The sequence below is a fragment of the Rhinoderma darwinii genome, chromosome 7 (genome assembly GCF_050947455.1).
Source record: "Rhinoderma darwinii isolate aRhiDar2 chromosome 7, aRhiDar2.hap1, whole genome shotgun sequence".
NCBI lineage: Eukaryota > Metazoa > Chordata > Amphibia > Anura > Rhinodermatidae > Rhinoderma > Rhinoderma darwinii.
Genome location: NC_134693.1, coordinates 50,207,644 through 50,229,899, shown reverse-complemented (window position 1 = coordinate 50,229,899; position 22,256 = coordinate 50,207,644). Strand labels below are relative to the sequence as shown.

The 22,256-nt window shown below is 41.2% G+C and overlaps 1 protein-coding gene across 6 annotated transcripts in view; it reads left to right on the top strand.

The window, feature by feature from the left end:
- Positions 1–22,256, top strand: part of NTNG1 (netrin G1) — a 253,959-nt gene that overhangs the window by 105,466 nt on the left and 126,237 nt on the right. For all 6 annotated transcript variants that reach the window (XM_075833361.1, XM_075833363.1, XM_075833362.1 and 3 more), the window contains exon 3: positions 13,687–14,327. In XM_075833361.1, the coding sequence (XP_075689476.1) occupies positions 13,687–14,327 (641 nt within the window). The remainder of the gene's footprint in view (positions 1–13,686; positions 14,328–22,256) is intronic.

Sequence of the window (22,256 nt, the reverse complement as noted above, 5' to 3'; positions counted from 1 at the left end):
ATATACAAAGAATAAGCAAGGAAGCAGCACTCCGAACCAAAAAATGAGAGGATTATTCACCAAACACTACCACAACGTTTGCCCAATAACCAAGGTCTTTTTACAAGGAATCTGATTGTAATTAGAAATAATATGTAATGGTTTTGATTTTAGGGAAGAAAAATTCTAAGAAAACATGCAGCTACTAGATATAACTTTAGTCTTGTATGTACAGTACTTTCATAGATAAGAAACCCAATCGTAGTAAACAGCCTTAAGTATCTTTACACAGTTGTATTACATGTTTTATTAAGATTTACACGGTGGTTCCTTATTTAGAGTTATATTACTGAGAAAGTCTGGAAAACATATTTTGTAATCACAGCAAAGTTCTGTGCATTTCCGAAAAATATTTTCCACGGTAGTGTTACTTCAATGAAATCCTCGCTTCCATAGCTCCTGACAGGGTTAACCCAAGTTGTTGATGAAGGTTGATGAAAAAACCCTGGAAATGAGAGAAAGAGGGAAAGTTCACTAGGGTGACATTAAGGCTGAATTCTTTCATTTTATCTGTTTGCTTTAAAATTCAGCGACATAAAATATGTGTATGAAATATTTAACAGGGAGAGCAGACTTCATTAAAATCTGTAGCCAGGAATTTGTGTGTATGTGAAGAGAGGGATTTTGTGTGTGTATTAATATATAACCCTTTCACCTCAGCAGCAGGGGAGAGTTAAACATACTTTAATTAGACAGAAGAGGAAGAAAAAATGGGACTAGTTATTAAAGAAATAAAGTGTATAAACAGCAATGACCTGTATGAGGGATTGATACCTCCTCAGTAAATATAGAAATTGCTATAAAATATTGAAAACATGGACTATAAAATAAAGGAAAATTGCGAAGATCTAAAAACTGTTTTAGAATTTGTTACTTTTGAACATATATCTCCCTATTTCCAGTAGCTTAACTATGCAGTTTCGCTGGTCCCCTCTTAGGCTGGATTCACACGAGCACATTACGTCCGTAATGGACGGAACGTATTTCGGCCACAAGTCCCGGACCGAACACACTGCAGGGAGCCGGGCTCCTAGCATCATAGTTATGTACGACGCTAGGAGTCATGAAAACATGATTACAGTACGGGACAGTTGTCCTGCAGCGAGGCAGGGACTCCTAGCGTCGTACATAACTATGGTGCTAGGAGCCCGGCTCCCTGCAGTGTGTTTGGTCCGGGACTTGCGGCCGAAATACGTTCCGTCCATTACGGACGTAATGTGCTCGTGTGAATTGAGCCTAATGGGTTACAACATTTCCCATACAATTTCAATGTTACAATCATGACCATAACAAGGTATATATAAAGCTTTGACATCGTGGTTTTATATATATATATATATATATATATATATATATATATATGCTTAGGAGTATAGGACTATACTATATACTAACTTATTGTTACTACTTAAAAGTTCATCCAGAGATATAGAATTGATGGCCTATCTTCAGGATATGATAGGATAGGCCTTAAAAATGTAATCAGTTGGGTGTCCGACTCTCAGCACCCATGCTAATCAGCTGTTTTGAAGGGGTTGAGGTACTCGTGCGATTGCTACTCCACACTCGTAGTGGCGGTTCACAGTATTACTGCCTTCTCTCAATCAAAGAGAAGGCTGTTATACTGTGAACACCTCATCTAACCCTTATACTGATAAAATCTAAGTTCAACTTAGATGTTATCAGTATTAGGGTTAGATGAGGTATCAGAGGCACACAGGAACCGCTGTCAGCTGGGCCGTCAGTCAAGCTCACTTGCGGATTCGGCTGACAACATTGTTCTGCAGGTTCTATGTAATGTGGATACATATAAGCTGCAGCGCAGAAACGGAGCAAAAGTTTTAATAAAAGTATTGTATATTAGAAAGGTGCAAAGTATCACAAAATGCATACATTACATTAATAAAAATGGCACCAAAGGTACATAAATAGCCTTGAGGCACTGAAGTTATCCAAAGTTGCACTGTTTTTTTCATCATAAAGGTGGACAGCACAGTGGCTCAGTGGATTGCATTGTTATATTGCGGCACTGGAGTCCTGGGTTCGACCAATTGTAACAACTGCATGGAGTTTGTATATTCTCCCAGTGCTTTAATGGGTTTTTTCCAGTTACGCTGGTTTCCTCCCACATTCCAAAAAAGCATATAGATTGCAAGTCCCATTAGGGACAGTGCGTGATGACAACTTCTGGAATATGTAATATCAACGCTATATAAGCAACAGAAATAAATAGATATGTTTCTAGGCTCAAAATGTGAATACATAATTTAATACCTAAAACAACAAAAGCAGATCTTTGACAATAAGAATCTCAAAAATATATTGCATAATTGTATAGGAGTAGTTTCTTCAGTAGATATTACTTTTGTGAGAATACTGCAGAACGAATATAATAAAGTAGATAAATAGAGGATTGTTGGATGGAGTAAACCAACAATAGATAGCTTGACATTAGGGTATAAAATTGTTTTGCTGGTGGTGAACTGTATGTGCTGGCTTATTGCTTTGAAGGGAAGCCATTCTTCACCATAGCCCACAATTTGGTGCAATGAAGCCTGCTCCATCTGTATTCAGTCTTGCTAGTAACGGATGTGCACAAATAATATTGAACACGACTGCTGTCCTATTACTTGTAATGCAATGATTCAAACAGTGGCTGTGTGACCTACCACGCCTGTGGTGTGCATTTATTTCATTCCTTCTTTAATGTCTGTCAGCACATCAATCCACCCACAGTCCTCGCCCTCCTCACTATAACACCTGCCTCTCATTGATTTTCTTCACATTTGCTCTGGGTTTCTAATTTGCTTGGTATTGATTTCAATAAAAGCATTTTGCTGATGAAATTAGGAGCGAGAAGGCCTTCTTTTTTTTTTCTTAGTTCCTGAAGGACGATCTCGTCTTTCTTGTCACCTCACTGGTGTCTTTACCCAGACAGTTTTTTAATCTCTTTGCAAGACATGTCAAAACTCATCTCTAGCTTCTCGTAAGAACCATTTTATCTGTTGCAGAGCTTCCCCGATGTCTTATGATGGATAAGCCTACATTTGGTAGAAATCAACAAAAGGAAATAGGTTTTCACAAATACATTTTACCATTCCCACAAACTGTTCCAGCACCTGAGAACTCTGACTGAAGCAAAGCTTGAAAACAACAGTTCAGAGATGCAAATTTGATCCATGAAAGCAACAAAATGGGCCTTATTTATCAATACTGCCCTTTACCCTTAGCAACCTATCAAAGCTGAGCTTTCATTTCTTACACTGTTCTGTAAAAATGAAAGCTGCACTGTGATTGGTTGTTATGCACAACAAGGCAAGATCTTTTTCTGTTAGACAGATTTTTATAAATGAGGTCTTTCTGTTTGCACTGCAACTTAAAGGGGGTGTCTGCTTTAGAAAAGCAATTTGCAAATACTCTATTAGGGAAGTTTGAGTCGATAGAGGGCGGTCCCATTTTCACCCCCATATATTCGCAAGAGTGAAGAATAGGTTCAAAAACCATCTTTTTGTCTACAGGACCCAGCATGTCTGTACATTACATGAACAGCCCATTGATTAAAATTAGTTATTTTTCTCTTGTAAATGGTGCCCAAGAGAAATTAAACACTTGCTACATAGTTCCGCTACAAATCACAGCTGATCGCTGGGGGTCCCAGCATCAGGTCACCACTGGGAGGAGCTTATAATCAGGGAACCCTTTTAACAAAAAGGATTTGTCCAAAGCAGACAACACATTTGTCACTTTGGGTATGTGGACCCATTGGGACGTACCGCCTTGACGGTATGGCAGCTGGCCAACAGGACACAGGTCACGGTCTATAGTTCGTATAGTGTACCTGTGGTAGCTCAGACAGTAGCAAGACAGGCTAGGCAGCAGGCAGGCACCAGGCATGGCGTAGCAGGACAGGTGTGGAACACAGCACAGCATGACTTCAGCTCAACACAGCACTTGACCGGGATAGCACGGGATACAGGTTATAGGTGGCAAGAACGGGGAACACTGGGAACTGGAAAACACTTAGAAGACCATTTGCATAGACATACTAGGATAACAACAACAAGGCTTAGGCAAGGTAGGAAGGGGCAGAGCCCTTCTTATAGTCCAGGGTGCTCTGTGAGCAATCAGCTCAATCTCCCACCTGTGTGTGACCTGGCTCCTTGTCTGGACTGAGCTCGCGAGCGCACCCTGGTGGTCACTGTGGAACAGGACGGCCGCATGTGCAGACATCTCTGGAGAGAAAGGCGTCGACCGGATGGAAGGAGTTCGGGGTCAGCGACCACAGGCGTTGCAGTATCCCCCCTCTTACGCCCCCTCCTCTTGGGACTAGAACGAGAGAGAAACTTCTTAATGAAGGAGCATTGAGATTCTCTTCTGGCTCCCAGGACCTCTCCACCAGACCAAACCCCCTCCAATCCACTAAATAAAAGGTTCTTCCTCTTACTTTTTTAGTATCCAAGATCTCCTTAACCTCAAAAGTATCTGATGAACCACTGGCAGCCACTGCAGGAGTGGAAGTCTTGGAGTAGCAGTTCAAGATCACAGGCTTCAACAGGGAGACATTGAAGGAGTTGGGGATCTTGAGTGTAGGAGGCAGCCAAAGCTTGTAGGAGACAGGGTTGATTTGTTGCAAAATCTCAAAGGGTCCAAGGAACCTGGGAGCAAACTTGTACGATGGCACCCTCAGCCGGATATTCCTAGAGGACAGCCAGACCTTAGTACCTGGAAGAAACTGGGGAGGCTCTCGTCTTCTTGTGTCTGCCTTTCTTTTCATGTGGTTGACAGCCAGCAGAATAGAAGATCGGGTCTGCTGCCAGATTAGTAGAAAGTCCCTGAATGCAGAGTCAGCTGCAGGTACCGGGGACGTAGTGGAAACAGGGAGACGTATACGAGGGTGTTGGCCATAGACAATGAAGAATGAACTCTTAGCGGTGGACTCACTAGTGTGGTTGTTGAAGGAGAACTCAGCCCAAGAAAGCAGCTGCACCATGTCATCATACTGCCTGGAGATAAAGTGTCGTAGGTAGTTCTCTATGATTTGGTTGATCCTCTCGACTTGACCATTGGACTGAGGATGGTAGGCTGAGGAAAAGTCCAACTTCACACCGAGGAGTCTGCAGAGGGCTCTCCAGAACTTTGAGGTGAACTTAACCCCCCGATCAGACACAATATGCCTAGGCAAGCCATGTAGGTGGAAGATGTGTTGGATGAAGAAGGCGGCCAGTCGAGATGCAGAAGGTGGACCGGTCAGCGGAACGAAGTGAGCCATCTTCAAAAATCGATCCACCACCACCCAGACCACACTGCATCCAGCAGAGGGAGGCAGGTCCATGACAAAGTCCATTATAATATGTTGCCAGGGGGCATCGGGCACAGGCAGCGGCTGGAGCAGGCCCGCCGGCTTGGAGTGGGCAACTTTGTTTGCTGTGCACACCGTGCAGGAGGAGACAAAGTCTGTGATGTCTTTGGGCAGAGTGGGCCACCAGAACTGAAGAGCGATCAAGTCTCGAGTCTTACGGACACCCGTGTGACCTGCCAGTTTAGAACTGTGTCCCCAGCGGAGGATTCTTCTTCAGTCTGCCAGGCGCACAAAAGTCCTCCCCGGGGGAATGTCTCTAACGTGCAGTGGGTTGACAGGGATGATGCAGGACAGATTAATAATATTCTGTGGAGATTCCATAGTGTCCTCTGTCTCGAACGACCTGGACAATGCATCGGCCCTCACATTCTTGTCGCCTGGACAGTAGTGGAGCTCAAACTGGAACCTGGCAAAGAACAGCGACCACCTGGCCTGATGGGGATTCAGTCGTTTGGCCGTCTGGAGATAAGTGAGGTTCTTGTGGTCCCTAAATATCAAGATGGGATGAACTGCGCCCTTTAAAAGATGTCTTCACACCTCCAGAGCCATTTTGATGGCCAGTAACTCCCGATCCCCAATCGAGTAGTTGCGTTCTGCGGAAAAGAAGAGCTTGGAGTAATAGCCACATACCATTGACTTGCCCTTGGAACCTCTCTGGAACAGGAGTGCAGCGGGCACCCACTGAGGAGGCGTCCACCTCCAACGAGAACTGTCGAGAAACATCTGGATGATGGAGGATCGAGGCTGATGTGAAGGCACTCTTCAGGCTATTAAATGCGGCCTCCGCTTCTGGAGTCCAAGCCTTGGTGTTCATGCCTTTTTTGGTGAGGTTAGAAATAGGAGATGTCAGTGAGGAAAAGTTTGGAATGAACTGTCTGTAGAAATTGGCAAATCCCAGGAAGCGCTGTATGGCCCTCAGGCCTTGAGGGCGTGGCCATTCCAGGACAGCCTTTACCTTTTCAGGATTCATCTTGAGACCCTGATTCGAGATGATGTAGCCCAGGAGGGTAGAGCATCTTTCTCAAACACGCACTTCTCCAACTTGGCGTACCGGCGATTCTCCCTTAACCGTAGCAAAACTTGACGGACATGTCTCTGATGAGTCATTGGATCTGGAGAAAAAATCAAGATGTCATCAAGATAGACCACCACACAAACATAGAGGAGGTCACGGAAGATGTCATTAATGAACTCTTGGAAGACCGCGGGGTGTTACACAGGCCGAAGGGCATAACTAGATATTGATAGTGTCCGTCACGGGTGTTAAATGCCGTCTTCCATTCATCACCCTGGTGAATCCGGATTAGGTTATAAGCCCTCCGCTCGTCTAGCTTATAAAAAATTTTGGCTCCTCATATGCGATCAAACAGTTCAGAGATCAATGGCAACGGATATCTGTTTTTTACCGTGATCTGGTTGAGACCCCGGTAGTCGATCCAGGGCCGCAGAGAAACATCATTTTTCTTGACGAAGAAGAACCCAGCTCCTGCCGGAGAGGAGGACTTCCGTATGAATCCCCTCTCCAGGTTCTTCTTAATATAAGCGGACATGGACTGAGTCTCTGGCAAGGAGAGAGGATATACCCTACCATGGGGAAGGGATGCACCTGGAACTAGGTCGATAGGACAATCATTCGCCCGGTGTGGGGGCAGCTTCTCCGCCTCTTTCTTGCTGAAGACGTCTGAGAATGCAGAATAATGATAAGGCAAGCCTGCCAAGGACTGTGACAGAGGAGGCTGAGCCGAACAAATCTGTACTAGGCAATGGTTGAGACACTCAGGACCCCACTGGAGAACCTCTCCAGTCCAGTAATGGGGCATGTAGTCAGAGCCAGGGCAGACCCAGCAACACAGGATTGACAGCTTTAGCCAAGACAAAGAACGAAAGGAGCTTGAAATGGTGGGCTCCCACTTGGAGCCTCAGCGGCTTGGTCACAGCTACAATTGGGTCTGGCAGAGGTAGTCTATTCACAGATGCAACCATCAACAGCCTCTCCAGAGGGGTTGTGGGCAATTGGAGAAGATACACCAGGTCTCTACGAATGAAATTAGCAGCGGATCCAGAGTCCAGATACGCAGAGACCCGATGCGTTTTCTCACCGGACACTATGGTCACGGGGATGGATAATTTAGACGAAAGTCCTTCTTTACCCAGGGTTGTCTCTGCCACCAACCCTAGGCTCTGGGGCTTTTGGGGACACAGACGCACAAGATAGCCTCCGAGGCCACAATATAGACAGAGTCCCAAGGTGCGTCTGCGTTGTCTCTCCTGGGTAGGCAGCTTAAACTGGTACGTCCTCACAGACTCCATAGGAGGATCAGCATCTGAGGACAGCAGGGGTTGCTGCAAAGTAGGAACCGGACTAGGAAGTCCTCCCTCCCGACTAGCCTCTTGGAACCGTTCTCGGATCCTTATATCAATCCGGGCGGCCAGAAGGATGAGGGCATCCAGGGTAGATGGTAGATCTCGGGTGGCCAGCTCGTCCTTAATCCTAGGAGGCAGTCTCTGCCAGAATGTAGCCACCAGGGCCTCATCGTTACACAACAGTTCTCCTAGCCCGAGTATGGAACTGGACGGCGTATTCAGTCACGGTGGTGTCTCCCTGGCGTAGATTCAGCAAACTCGTCCAGGCTCCTCAAACACAGTGCGAAATGTCCGGAGGAACCCCTAGAAGTCACGGGTCTCTGGTCCTTGTCTCTCCCAGATAGGGTTCGCCCATGCAAGGGCCCTGCCAGTGAGGAGAGAGACGATGAACGCGACCCTTGTGCCATCAGATGAGAATGCCCTTGCATACAGGCTAAAGTGGATCTGGCACTGGTTCAAAAATCCACGGCAGGTCCTTGGGTCTCCATCATAGCGGTCTGGAAGCTGCAAAGAATATCGGGGATCAGCACTGCCAGGAGGTGTAGTCAGAGGATCAGTACTGCCAGGAGGTGTAGTAGGAGAAACGGCAACTTGCATCTCCAGCCGACGTGCAATAATGTTCAATGCCTGGAGGTGTTGGTCCTGTCGAGACTGGAGGTCTAGCATATCCGCCCACATCTCCTGTGACGTCGTCATGGTCTTGGGTTGACCAGCAGGGTCCCTGGCCTGAGCCTACTGTCACGTTGGGTATGTGTACCTGTGGTAGCTCAGACAGTAGCAAGACAGGCTCGGCTGGGACTTGGCAGCAGGCAGGCACCAGGCATGGCGTAGCAGGACAGGTGTGGAACACAGCACAGCATGACTTCAGCTCAACACGGCACTTGACCAGGATAGCACGGGATACAGGTTACAGGTAGCAGGAACGGGGAACACTGGGAACTGGAAAACACTTAGGAGACCATTTGCATAGACATACTAGGATAACGACAACAAGGCTCAGGCAAGGTAGGAAGGGGCAGAACCCTTCTTATAGTCCAGGGTGCTCTGGGATCAATCAGCTCAATCTCCCACCTGTGTGCGACCTGGCTCCTTGTCTGGACTGAGCTCGCCAGCGCACCCTGGTGGTCACTGTGGAACAGGACGGTCGCATGTGCAGACATCTCTGGAGAGAAGGGCATCGACCAGATGGAAGGAGTTCGTGGTCAGCGACCACGACGTTGCAACATTTAATAAAAGAGAATGGGAACTTTTAGAGAGTAAGAATGTGGTTTAATGGGCTCAACATTATTTGTTATTTCATGCAAGTACATATAATGTCAGGGAGGTATAGTATGCAATATAAATATGTGATCTCCAAAATACCTGACCCTACCTGTTGAAACAATTCTTCATTCACTTGTTAGACCTTGGAAACAGACCTCCCCTGACATCATAAATGAGGTTACATAGTTTTAATACGGTTCAAAAAAACACCTATGCCCAAGTTCAACCAAGGGATGGGAGAAAGTATAGAACTTTGTTTTACTCCTATTGATCTAGAGGAAGGTTTTAAAAAAAAATAATAATACTAATAATAATAGTATATAAAAAATTACCCATAAGTAATTCAACCAATCTTCCCTAAAGAGGGAAAATTTCCCCATGACCCCAAGTGGCAATCCGAGTGGATCGACATTCAAACAAGAATTCTACACATTGACATAGGAGCTGATGTTTTTTAATTCTAGGAAATTATCTAAGCCTTTTTTTGAAGCCATCTACTGTTCCTGTTGTGACCAGCTCCTGCAGCAGACTATTCCATAGATTCACAGTTCTCACAGTAAAGAAGACTTGTCATCTCTAGAGATGGAACCTTTTTTTCTCCAGACGGAGGGAGTGCCCCCTTGCCTTTTGAGGGTTTTCACTATATTTCTTGTATGGCCCATTCATATATTTATATAAGTTAATCATGTCCCCCCTTAGTTGTCTCTTTTCAAGGCTAAATAGGTTTAATTCTGCTAATCTTCCTTCATAACTAATGTTCTCAAATGAAATATCTATTAGAGAGACTCCATGAGTCCACACTGAAGGATTCTGTCATTTCCGGTTATTTTTGACCACCCAATGAAAGAATACCGTGTTTTCAAGTCCAATACCCACAGAACAGATTGCACTGTGATAACATGTCATTTTATTTGATTGTGGAGAAAGAATACATCAGACTCTTTTCTGTTACATAGAAGTAACTAATTTGATAAAGGGGCTTAAAACTGGACAGCTCCTTTAAGAGCAATCTATCTACAGCCATCTGAAGAACTGTGGTCATTGCTTACATACAGTCATGTTATATGATGATCCTATAACTATTTTGTTAAGGATTTTTGTGAAAACAGGGTATGAACAAAGAACAATAGTTGACTTGTAACATCATGTGATGATCAGAAAGGGAAATATGATGTATTCCTGTTGAGGGCATAATGCATAATTCATCTTTGTGCTTCTCACAATATCACTTAAGTGTATGAGTACGCAGCTGGATGTCGCCACAACTACACTGGAATATCCTCGCTTTTTGTGAAGGAAGAAATCTAAACATATAACCCTTTAATTGTCTACTTGCCTTTCATCATACCATCCAATAAGAAAATAATATTGCAGGACAATAAATGGTAAAATTCGCCTCTGCATTGTATCATGAAACACATAGAATCGACTTTCATTATGGTTGGCAGGGCACACTGGGGATTGAAAGATAACATCCGATGACAATATATATATATATATATATATATATATATATATATATACATACATACATACATACATACATATGTATATGTCAAACAAGAAAGCAGCAGCACTCACACGGAATCAATCGATCAGGTGCCCAGCAAAACGTCCCGATCCTCGGACGTGTATTGATATACAAAGAAAGAAGATTTGCAGCACTCCAATGTGAAAAAAGTGGTGGTTTATTCAATCCAAGAACAACAGCAACGTTTCAATCCTACAATATATATATGATCATACAACAATAAAATTACTGGAGATTATATATCTGGATTAATACCAGTACTCTAATAAACTCCATGCTCATAATAAATAATGGAGCTGGCTTCGTAGTCAGGACATGTTCTATTTAGTTTGCCGGAACTAAATTTTATGTATATAAAACAAAATAAAAAGAATGCATAAAAGTCAAAGGATAAGCTATAAAACTAAAGATTTCCAGACTTAATGGCCTCATATACTCCATTTCTCAGTAAAGATCTTATGATGGTGAATTAGAAAATATGGATAAACAATGAGAGCTAATAGTGGCTGAATATAAAGATTAAATGTCTTGATCTTGATCGATATCCAATTAACCCAACCTCAAAGTGGTTAAGATTGGGTGGTATGAACATTACCCACACTAAACTTTTTTAGAAGTTATAATTTGCTACTTTGCCAGATGTCATCATGGCGGCCTTAAATGTAATCTCTAATTCTATATTCATAACACAAAGGCTGATTGTATCCAAGGATAAATATGTAATGAAAAAAAATACACCAAAAAAGAAGTCAACATTATAATTTTAAGCATCAAATGGTAAATTTGTATACTCAGTGGAGGGAATTTATGATGCTCACTATGCCAGTTTTATGGTGTAGAAAAGTTGCAATTTGCTCAAAATCGTGTTCTTTGCGCAGAAATGTGGCAACTTTTCTATTTTTACTCTGACGCTTTTCAAAAAAGTTGAGGGAGGGGGTGGGGCATAAATGATAGCACAAATCTACTTTTGATCTTTGTGATGCACGGACAGCCAGAGATGCATCTAATTTATTAAGAGGCGTCCACTTCTTAATAAATTAGGAGCATCTGACCTCAACTTTTTTTTAGATTGAGACTGGCATAGGAAACACCAATCTTGATAAATTGGCTCCATTATGTTGTTGTTTAATGAGCATTAAAGTAAATTGAAGATCTATAAGACAAGAAAACTTAATCTTCTTGTTTTCAGTCATTAAAGTGACTTTTTGTCTGGCATAGAAAAGGTAAACTATTGCTTTTTTGTTATGCTTCATAAAATAGTACTAGTCAAGTAATCCTATACCCCCTCCAGTTGTTGTGTGTACATACGGGAAAAACAAAATGTCATTGTTTAATAAAAATATAATGGAAGATTCACGTAAGGATCAATATGCTGTCTCTGTTCTTTTTGAACACAATTTATTTATAAAGGCGTCTTGTAAATAAAGCATCAGGATCAGAATCTGCTTGTTCGGCCTCCCCTGGAGAGAGCTAATTGCCACTGATCTTTTTAAAGGAAGCCTCACATTGCTGAAACTTCACTTTGGTTTAAGAAGTAGAATGCTTTGGCCGTTGTTCATAATACCGATACACTGAGAAAAGAAAAAAATAGAGAGGCGGCGCCTCCTAGTGAAATATGGGAAGAAATGATGTAGTGTTTATTTGTTGCAAGGAACTGCTCAACTTAAAGGCTATGTAAACCTTTGCACACTTTTTATTTTAAACAACTTTGTAATTGTTTTTTAATAAAAATGTATTTTACTTTTTGAGATACAGCATCTAATTTTTCTAGATACATAGAAGCTGTATCTTGCACTCAAAGCCGAATCCATCATGCCCGTGGGACTGACAGCTTCGATGAAAAACTTAGATGTGATCGATAACAGGTGGGACTGACACGCAGGACCTGATGTCATCAAAGCTCTCTGTCCCGCTCGGATACATAGAAGCTATATCTCAAAAAGTAAAAAAAAAAAGGTTTAATAAATAACAATTAAAAGATGTTTAAAATACCATAATACTTTGTTTTAAAAAAAAAAAATTGTGTACAAAGGTTTACATAGACTTTAAGGGTGTATACAGACATTGCAGTTGAGGTGCGGTTAAGGGTTCATTCAGATGAGTGTAAAACTTGTCTGTGTGCTGTGCATGGAAATCACTCACAGCACACAGACTTCAATGGGGCTGTTCACGCATGCTTGAGTTTTCACGCAGCAAGAGTCCATTGCGTGAAACTAACTGCATCAATAGGTGCGTGAAAACCTCTTACAGCACACGGATGCCCGCATTTGGTGACCCCGCAGTCTCCTGAACGCGCGCGCGGCTCTGCTTGTTAATCAGCGCATGCGCTGTACACACTTTACGTTCACCGTTCTATTCGGCACTACTGGGCATGCGCCGATGACGTCAGACTACACCCGGAAGAGACGGACCATTTCTGCTCCGCGATACCTGAGGTCTGTCTCTTCCGAGTGTAGTCTGAAGTCATCGGCACATGCGCAGTAGTGCCTATTAGAATGGTGAACATAAAGGGTGTACTGCACATGCGCCGATTAACAAGCAGAGCCGCGCACATGCATTCAGGAGACTACGGGGACAGGCGTGTACTCGCCTATTACATTGTCTGGCCCCCGTCAAGCAATGGAAGAAGGGAGGGGGAGAGTTTGGACTGGGGAAAGAAGTCATAGCATTTTGGAGCAACGGTGACGTCCACGTTGCTCCTAAATGCTCATTTGCATACACAGAATAAAAGTATTTTCTCTGCAAAGAGGCACTCATCTGAAAAAGGTAATAACCATTAGATTCAGGTTAGTCTACACTATATTACCCTGTTGGTAGTTTGATAGGTACATTTAGGGTGACAGACTCCCTTTAAATTGATCAAATGTCTAAAAATTACGTATTTTGGCGAGAGAATGCCTATTCTTCAGAGTATGAGACCTCAGTTACCTTTTATTACATGTTTTGTAATCTGAGAAAGAAGCACTCTAGCACCATTTTGGGACATTTACAGGTACATTCAGAGCCAGGTTTTAAAGTATGAATATTTTGCTTCCTGGTCAGTTCATGTTGGATATAGTTTGTCATTCATAATATGTTTCAATATTGTGGCCTGTTTCCCATAATTTCAATAAAGTTTCTATCATTTCAGGGAAATCCATACATGTGCAACAATGAATGTGATGCCAGCACAAAGGAACTTGCCCACCCTTCCGAACTTATGTTTGATGCTGAAGGCAGGAATCCAAGCACTTTTTGGCAGTCTGTGACATGGAAGAATTATCCCACTCCCCTACAGGTCAATATCACATTGTCTTGGAACAAGACCATCGAGCTCACCCAAAACATAGCAATTACCTTTGAGTCTGGCCGACCTGAGAAGATGATCTTAGAAAAATCTCTGGATTATGGTGTGACATGGCAACCCTACCAGTTTTATGCTGCTGATTGCTTGGATGCATTTAGAATGGAGCCCAAATCAGTGAAAGACCTGACCTCAAGTACTGTCCTGGACATTATATGCACAGAAGAGTATTCCACTGGCTACGCAGCACATGCTAAAACGATACCTTTTGAAATTAAAGATCGATTTGCAATATTTGCTGGACCACGCCTTCATAATATGGCTTCACTCTACAGTCAACTGGACACCACCAAAAACCTGCGGGATTTCTTCACAGTGACTGATTTAAGGATTAGGCTTCTTAAACCAGCTACAGGAGCCACTTTTGTTGATGAAAGAAATCTAGGAAGATATTTCTATGCTATATCAGACATCAAGATATATGGCAGGTAAGAACATATTATGTGAAATCCAATGAGTTTGGCATAAAAGTATGTTGTGCACACTTAGCAGTTTTACTATTAAAAAAACAACCTCTACATACATATAAACCTGGTAAACAAATAATGAAGACAGTTTTGACGTCACTAACACTATAATTCACCTGATAATCTATAAATGACGGTACAGATGAAACGTTTACAAGAAAACTAAGGGGCTGGATCTAAAATAATCTCATATCTTGTTTCCTACAGATGTGTCCACCTGTAACTTTTCTTGAATTGCCTTAAGTTATACAATTTGTCATGATACCAATTCAATATAATCACGAGCCGTCCAGTAAATAATGTATATGTTGAACGTATACGTTTTTTTAACATGGGAGTCTATGCATGATGGATGGCTTCTGTCAGAGGCATCCTTCACAGCCACCCAGCAAAAGAAAACGTATACCTTAAATGTATAATCCCCCCAAAAAGTAAATGTGCTGTTTTTTTTTAAAGAGAGGAGCGTATGGGTGACGTATGCCTTTGTAAATATAGACTGTGACATATGCCATATATGTCACAGTCTATATTTAATGGTTACGTCATGGGCTTTCCAATAGCCTTTTATGATGTATAGTTAAACCATTATTGCCAATGAGTGGTGTATCTGATAAACGGATACTTAATAGTGGCATCAGTCACCTGTAGATTATAATGGTATCCGTTTAACGGATATGTTATAAACTCTCATGACCCCAGTTCACAGCGTATATGTTTAATGGAGACCATTGACGTCTATGGTGATGGATGTCGCTGTTAGGCATCCGTTACAGTCTACATTTAACATATACATAGGGAGCTTTGTCACGACATATACGTTAAACCTAGGCAAAAAAAATAGATGTGATTGGGGAGCCGTCCAATGCCCTTTATCAACAACGTGTCATTTATAATATTGGTGTTTTCTTACTTGGCAGAGGGGCCCTTGCGACTGCTATGTTTTCAGTCAATGAGGTTCCCCCCCTAAGTAGATGTATTCAAAGCATATACAGATGTAGCCAGGTTTCTCTTGACTCTGATATCACACAACAAAAAACATTAAAAAGCCATTGAAAAAGTCAAGTTAATTTATAAATAGCAATTAAATGCGTTAAAGTCAAGATAAAGATGGCTACATCTGACTACACTTTACAATTCATACCAAGGAACTTATTTCTTGCCCATTTCAATGTCACCCTTATCTTCTATGTACACAATTTTCCACAAAATTAGATGGCGTATTTGAGGGTCTGCATAAGGTCTAGTTCACACAGGTTTTTTTTGCGGTGATTTAACGCTTTTTTCCATGCTATTCGTGGCGATTTTTGCCCACGGCCATTGAATTGAATGCAAGGACCAGGGGGAAAAAACGCATAAAAAAAATGGCTGTAAACGAGGGCCGAGGGTTTTTCTGCCTCCCATTGATTTAATTGGGAGGTCTGAGGCGGAAACTGGTCGAAGAAAGAGCACGCTGCTTTTTGTTTTTTGCGAGCGGCCAAAAGCTGACCTGGACAAAAAACACCTCTGCTGCCCATTGAGATCAATTGGGGGTGATTTGTTTTTTTTGTTTTTTTTGCTCTGATTCCTACGCGGTTTCCGCATCAAAATCATCTCCAAAAACTCTGTGTGAACTAACCCTAATGAACACAACAACTAAGAATGGCAACAGAAAAAGCATTTATGTTGTTTGAAATATTTATATTTTCCATGAGTCTCTACCCTCCATAAAGCGCTCTACCCTTACTATGATCCTCCACCCCATTATGAGTATACACAGGTACATTATCTTGGGTAATTCAAGGTTGAGAATGTTTTGCCCAAATCCAAGCTGCAAGATGCGCTGTTGTACCAATCCATATATATTTGAGATATTGTTATTCATTGTTTAAGCCTAAGACACTCTGCGTGTTGGATATAACTTCTCCCTATACAACATCCTAGACAGGTAAGAGAATAAATACAAGCAACGTATCCTCATGTCTCCTGGGTGCATGTTCCTGCCAAGTGAGGATTAACAGCTTATCTAGGTATGCTCTGTGGATGGATTCAGAACCTGAACAAAATGTTTCATGCCGAACACTAAAAATGCTGTCTTTCCGATCAGGGTGGGATTAAATTCTGGAGAGCCCTTTTTTGCAACGGGGGACTGGACAGATAACAAGGATTAGCTGCTATGATACTAGAGGCTGGCAATAGCCCATTAAAATATATGAGCTATTAGAATTAGCCCTTTCATTGCCAGATGAGCAACACATTGCAGAATTACCAAATCGCACTTTAGTATCACAAGCAGCTTAGGTAGGATAATGAAATTAGTGTGTTAATTGCATGAAAATAATATTCAGTTAAACCAGAAATTTCAGGAATTTATATATATATATACATATATATACATACATACATACATATATATGTGTGTGTGTGTGTATATATATATATATATATATATATATATATATATACATGGCAAAAGTGCCCTAGTAGCTAGTAGGCACAGGAAATATCAATCATTTTACTATAATAACAGTGAGAGACAGAAGCGGTAAAACAGAAAAAGGCTTGTAAAAATACAAAAATGCAAAATGAAAGAAAAAGGAAGTATAAATTAAGGAGTACATACTATTGCTTGTATACGTGTATTTTCCCCTATTCCCTAAAAGGTTATAATTATAAGGCGTTATGAGCTTTGGGCCAGTTCTCCCTACCTGGTACCTATGGAGAGAGAAGCCCTTCCTAGGCTCACACTATTAATTGGGAAGGGGGATAGGGTCAGCCTTTCCCCCACTCCACATGTCTCTTATAGCAGTCGTTGAGACTATCCCTGTGGTATGAATGCTCTTGATGCCAATGGTAATAAAATTCATGTCACAAAAACAAGCATTACTTAAAAAGGAACTGTTAGATACATGAAAACCCAAAATTGTGTCTATGTCATATTGAAGCTAATTTGACATGCAGCAGGTCCTAGTCAGAAGTCAATGCCCACCCTTGTTAGTCATTTACACAGTGTCCTAGATATCTGGGGTGCAAAATGTGCAGCTGTCACTAGACTTTTATGTTCTAGAAGGGAGAGAAACCGCAGCACACACGTTATCCAGGTATCAAAAAGAGGTGTCTTTATTTCACCATAAAAAGCGACGTTTCGACCCCAGTGAGGGTCTTTCTCTTGCTTGAGAAAGACCCTCACTGGGGTCGAAACATCGCTTTTTATGGTGAAATAAAGACACCTCTTTTTGACACCTGGATAACGTGTGTGCTGCGGTTTCTCTACCTTCTTGTGCCTGTTTTGGAGTTGTATTGGCTGCGACTCTACACTGCCTGCACCGATTGAAATCTTTTCCTGTTTAAATTCTCCCTGTGAATGCTCTCTGGGACTGTGATGTGCCGCTGATCTCTTTCATTTAGACTGTTAGGTTCTGCAATCATCCTAGCAACGTAAAAAAAAACAGCAAAAAATAATAAATGGATAATAAAGAATTATATATCACACCTATTGCAAAATGATACATAATACAGGGCTGAACTGTGTCAATATACAAATGAACATTTGTTTTGTAAAATGTATATGCCTCCTGTAAAACAAGTCATCTAGTGACACTTGATGCCTTGCCGATTATTTGAGGGACATATAACATGTTTGCATATTGGACCCCATGGAGATCCCAGTTGTGCCTCTGCCTCTTTTGCAGCAACCAGTGGAGATAACAGAATTGGTTAGCTCCCCACGTATACTGGATTTAGAAACTTTTGGCAGCTTGTACTGTATGAAAGCTCTTATGACTGATGCTCCGGCACTTTATGCCTATTGGATGCCATAAACCAAGCCAACTCAGAAATCGCTGAATACAATATTAAAGGCCTTCCCATAAGAGTACTTATATATATTTATTTAAAATCTCCAACCTAATTCAAAATTCCAAGGAGACTAATATCGGGTTGCAATTGAATAAGCCCAATATTAATTGTTAAACAGTTAGAAATGAATGGATTGGAATCTGGCAGGCTTTCTCTTCTCCCTCGGTAGTAATATATCAGATTTTTTTCGGTCTTGTTTAAGAGCCGCCAGTTAATAGAAGGCAAGTGAAGTGTTACTTGACACATTAAGTTATGGTACTTGTTGTAATTAACTGCTGAATCAAGATGGTTCTCATTTACTTGGGAGGTCATCAAGTACTTTCCAGAGAAATAGCTTACAATAGAAGGAAATGTGTTAGAATATTTTACTTCAGTTTATGTCTTTATCCCTAAAAATAAAATAAAAAACATATAAATGTGTAAAGACTGGAAAATACACACGGTCACATTAACCGCTTGTCTAGGGAATTCCCTTGATTTTATTGGGCATTTCATTTGTCTAACAACAGGTAACATTAGTTTCTGAGATAGTCAAAGTTCATGTAAAGCTAGTAGTTTCTCACCTTACAAACATTACAGAGTCAATAAAAGTAACACAATTAACAGAGTTGTCCCACTAGGAGACATATGAGGGCATATGGAGGTAATAGAGGGGTATCTCCTCTCTATGAGCTGGAGCGGAGAGGCTCTAAGCATCAGTGGCTCCTGCTGTGGTGGACCCAGCCCATCCATGTGTTCACGGATGGCCATTCATTTGAATGGCTGCAACGTAATTCTTTTATTTTCCCTGAATTGGCTAGCCGCAACTTCTTCCGGTGAAACAGCTGATCGCGGGGAGCTTTAGAATCCAGAATTATGGCAATCAGATGGTCACCAGGCTGGATTCATTACAAAATGAGGTTGTCTTCGTGAGTGGGGAAACAATCCCTTTACCAGGAACACAGATAGCAACAATAAGCAATCTTCTAGGATCACTTTATAATTTGGTCATTTACATACATAGAAGACTACGCTATTAATTCAGTCGAAACGACGGAATCCTTGCACAATTGAGACAAATGAAAACCATTGGCACCGGATCCGTCACCATTGAATTCAATGTTGATGGAAACAGAAACCTATGGTTTCCATTTGTTTCAGTCGGGGCTCCATTCTGACGGAAAGTTCAGACGGAACGTCAGAATAGAACCCTGACGCATATGTGAATGAAGCCTTAGATGTGGCACAATACATTGTATAAGCGGCACAATACAATGCTCTTGACCATAATGAAAGTTAAGGGTAATACAGTAGACATTGCGTCATTCCAGACTTCTTGTATACAGCATGACATATGGTGTTTGTAACATCTTTTCGGATTTACAGCATTATAAACGGATTACTCTTCAAAGCAGCTTGTTTTCCCTGATGAGATTCAAGTACCACTATTTGTGGCTATTGTTCCTCATAATTCCTAAAATAAAATGATCAAGATCATTAAAAATGGGCTTATCTTCTTAAGAGATTCACACTTCATCTCATTTCCCTAGAGCCTGTTAAGCAGAGTCCCTTCTGCAAGGAGAGAGTTATTAAAATATAATAATTTCTCGTCTTTTACAGTAAGAAACATTGTATCATGTAAATATTGGTGTATGAATATTTGGAAATAGTTTAAAATTATATTATATGTATCCTTAAAATATAAAATCTTTCAAAAACACATGACCAGTTTGACTACATGTTTTATCCCGTATTATAATTTGATGCTAGTACCGTTGATATTTACAAAACATTACTCAAAAATTAATTTATTTTTATTGCATATTGAACATACCCAGTTACTCTTCAGTGTACAAAGACCTGATTGACAGGTAGCACTAACCACGTTACTAAAAAAATCCTTACAAAACAGCAATTCTTATTGTATAGAACACACCATTATGATCACTCCAATGTTCCTGCATACTGGGCATAACCATGTATATAAACAAGTCAAGCCAAAAGTAAACATGATGTGGCCCATGACAATGACTTAGAAGTCTGCTCTCAATTATCACAATGCAGTGAAAAATAGCAATAATTACATAAATAAAACACCCACGAGTCACAGTGTCGTGCTTAGAAATTGGATTTTATTGATAAAAAGAAGTGAAAGAATCAACCTTAATAATGCACAAAATAGGTTATGCAGTCTTAGCTAAAGATATATGTGTAGCAGTCCCTCAATATAGAATAATAATTGGTTCCAGGGTGAAAATTGTATGTTGAAACCAATTTACTGTATGTTGAAACCATAACTCTATGAAAAACTGGTAATTAGTTCCAAAGCCCCCAAAACGTCAACCCAAAATAAGACAAAAAGAGGATTGAAGAACATTAAGCATAAAAACAATACAGATAAAGCAAGTCCTTACTTTTAACAGTCAGAAGGGGCAACTAGACAATCACATTCTACAAGGATGGGAACATCTTCAGGGACTGTTCCTGGCTTTTTGATACTGCTGAAAGAGGAGTCCAAATAATTTTGGCTCTGGCAGTTTTTCTTGTAGCTCAGCACCTTGTCTCCAAAATCACAGTGTCAGGATTTGAACCCAGATAATCCAGCATCTCAGTCAGTAGTTCTGCTCTTTGAGCCATCTGAAACTTTGCCCAGCTGCACTACTACATCTGTTGTCCAGCTCCACTGCTGAATCTGTTATTCAAGGTCTCATGACTCCTACCTCTCTAGATTACTTTCCTTGATTGCAGTCTAGTTCCTTTCTGCCTCTTTCTAAACTGTTACTGCTTATTTAGGTACCGAACTTGGACCGTTTCCTGACCACGTTTCTGCTACACGCTACAACCTGTTGCTGCTTATCTGTGTACTGAACCTAGACTGTTATTGACTACTCCTACTTGCCCTTGTTGAGCTTAAAACCAGTGTGATATGGTCTGTAGAACATTCATAGTCTAGTGGTGTAAATGATCAGGGAGGAAATTGGCACTCTCCGGCCTGATCATTTACGCCACTGGGCTATGAATGTTCTACAGACCATGTCACACTGGTTTTAACCTCAACAAGGGAAAAGACTGGAGGGGGTTCTGGTAAAACTGTTCACAACTTCCCAGGAAAAAAACAGGTCCTTCATCTCTTGAGCTGTGACAACATAGTCTTCTTCATAATGTTACTTTTCTCCATTTTCATGCTCTGTTAACTTCTCAAGTTCAAGTAACTCTTCTGTTGTCAGTTCCCTTTCATGATCTTGAATCAATTCCTCCACATCATCTTCATCAACTTCAAGACCCATAGACTGAGCCAAAGTGACAATTTGCTGCTCAATGTCATCTTCCCGATATGCCACAGAATCATCTGCATTATTCAAGACAGAGGGCCATAAAGGTCTTTAAGCAGAATTAAGGGCACAAATGAAAACGTCAGTCCGTGCACTAACAATCAGCCTCACACAGTCCAAGATGTCAACTTTTTGGCATTTATGCAGACATCTACTTGGTTTATAGCTTCTTAAAATTGGAAATGACCAAATTTCATATGAATCTGTAAAATCAAATAAAAAAATTGTGGCATATTACATGTACCGTAATATGGAGATATTTTGCTCTAGAAGTATTGCTTTCAGTGTAGAATATGGGGCCCAATGAAGGTACAATATAGGGGCACATGGAGTGTCTATAGGGTCATAATGCGAACTAGGTGCCGTTATAATACTATAATAGTCTATGTGTTGCTATAAAAGGTACGTGCACATGGCAATACTATGTACATGCACCCTTATATTGCTTATATTGCTCTTTCTGATAGACTATTATGCCACCTGTGTACAGTAGCGTGCTGTCTATTTGATATGCAATACATAGAAGTGTTCAATGGAATGCAAATCAGCTTTGTAAAATGATCCTTTTCTTGCTTTTGGAATCATTTTGAATCCCTTAGGCCAGGATCACACACACAGTTTTACCTCCGTTTTTTTTAAACACAAAAGAAAGGAGATGCATCAGTCTTTTCTTTGCATCTTTTCTTACTTTTGAATCCACTTCTGTCTTTGGCTCAAAAAACAGAGCCAAAAACTGCACCAAAAA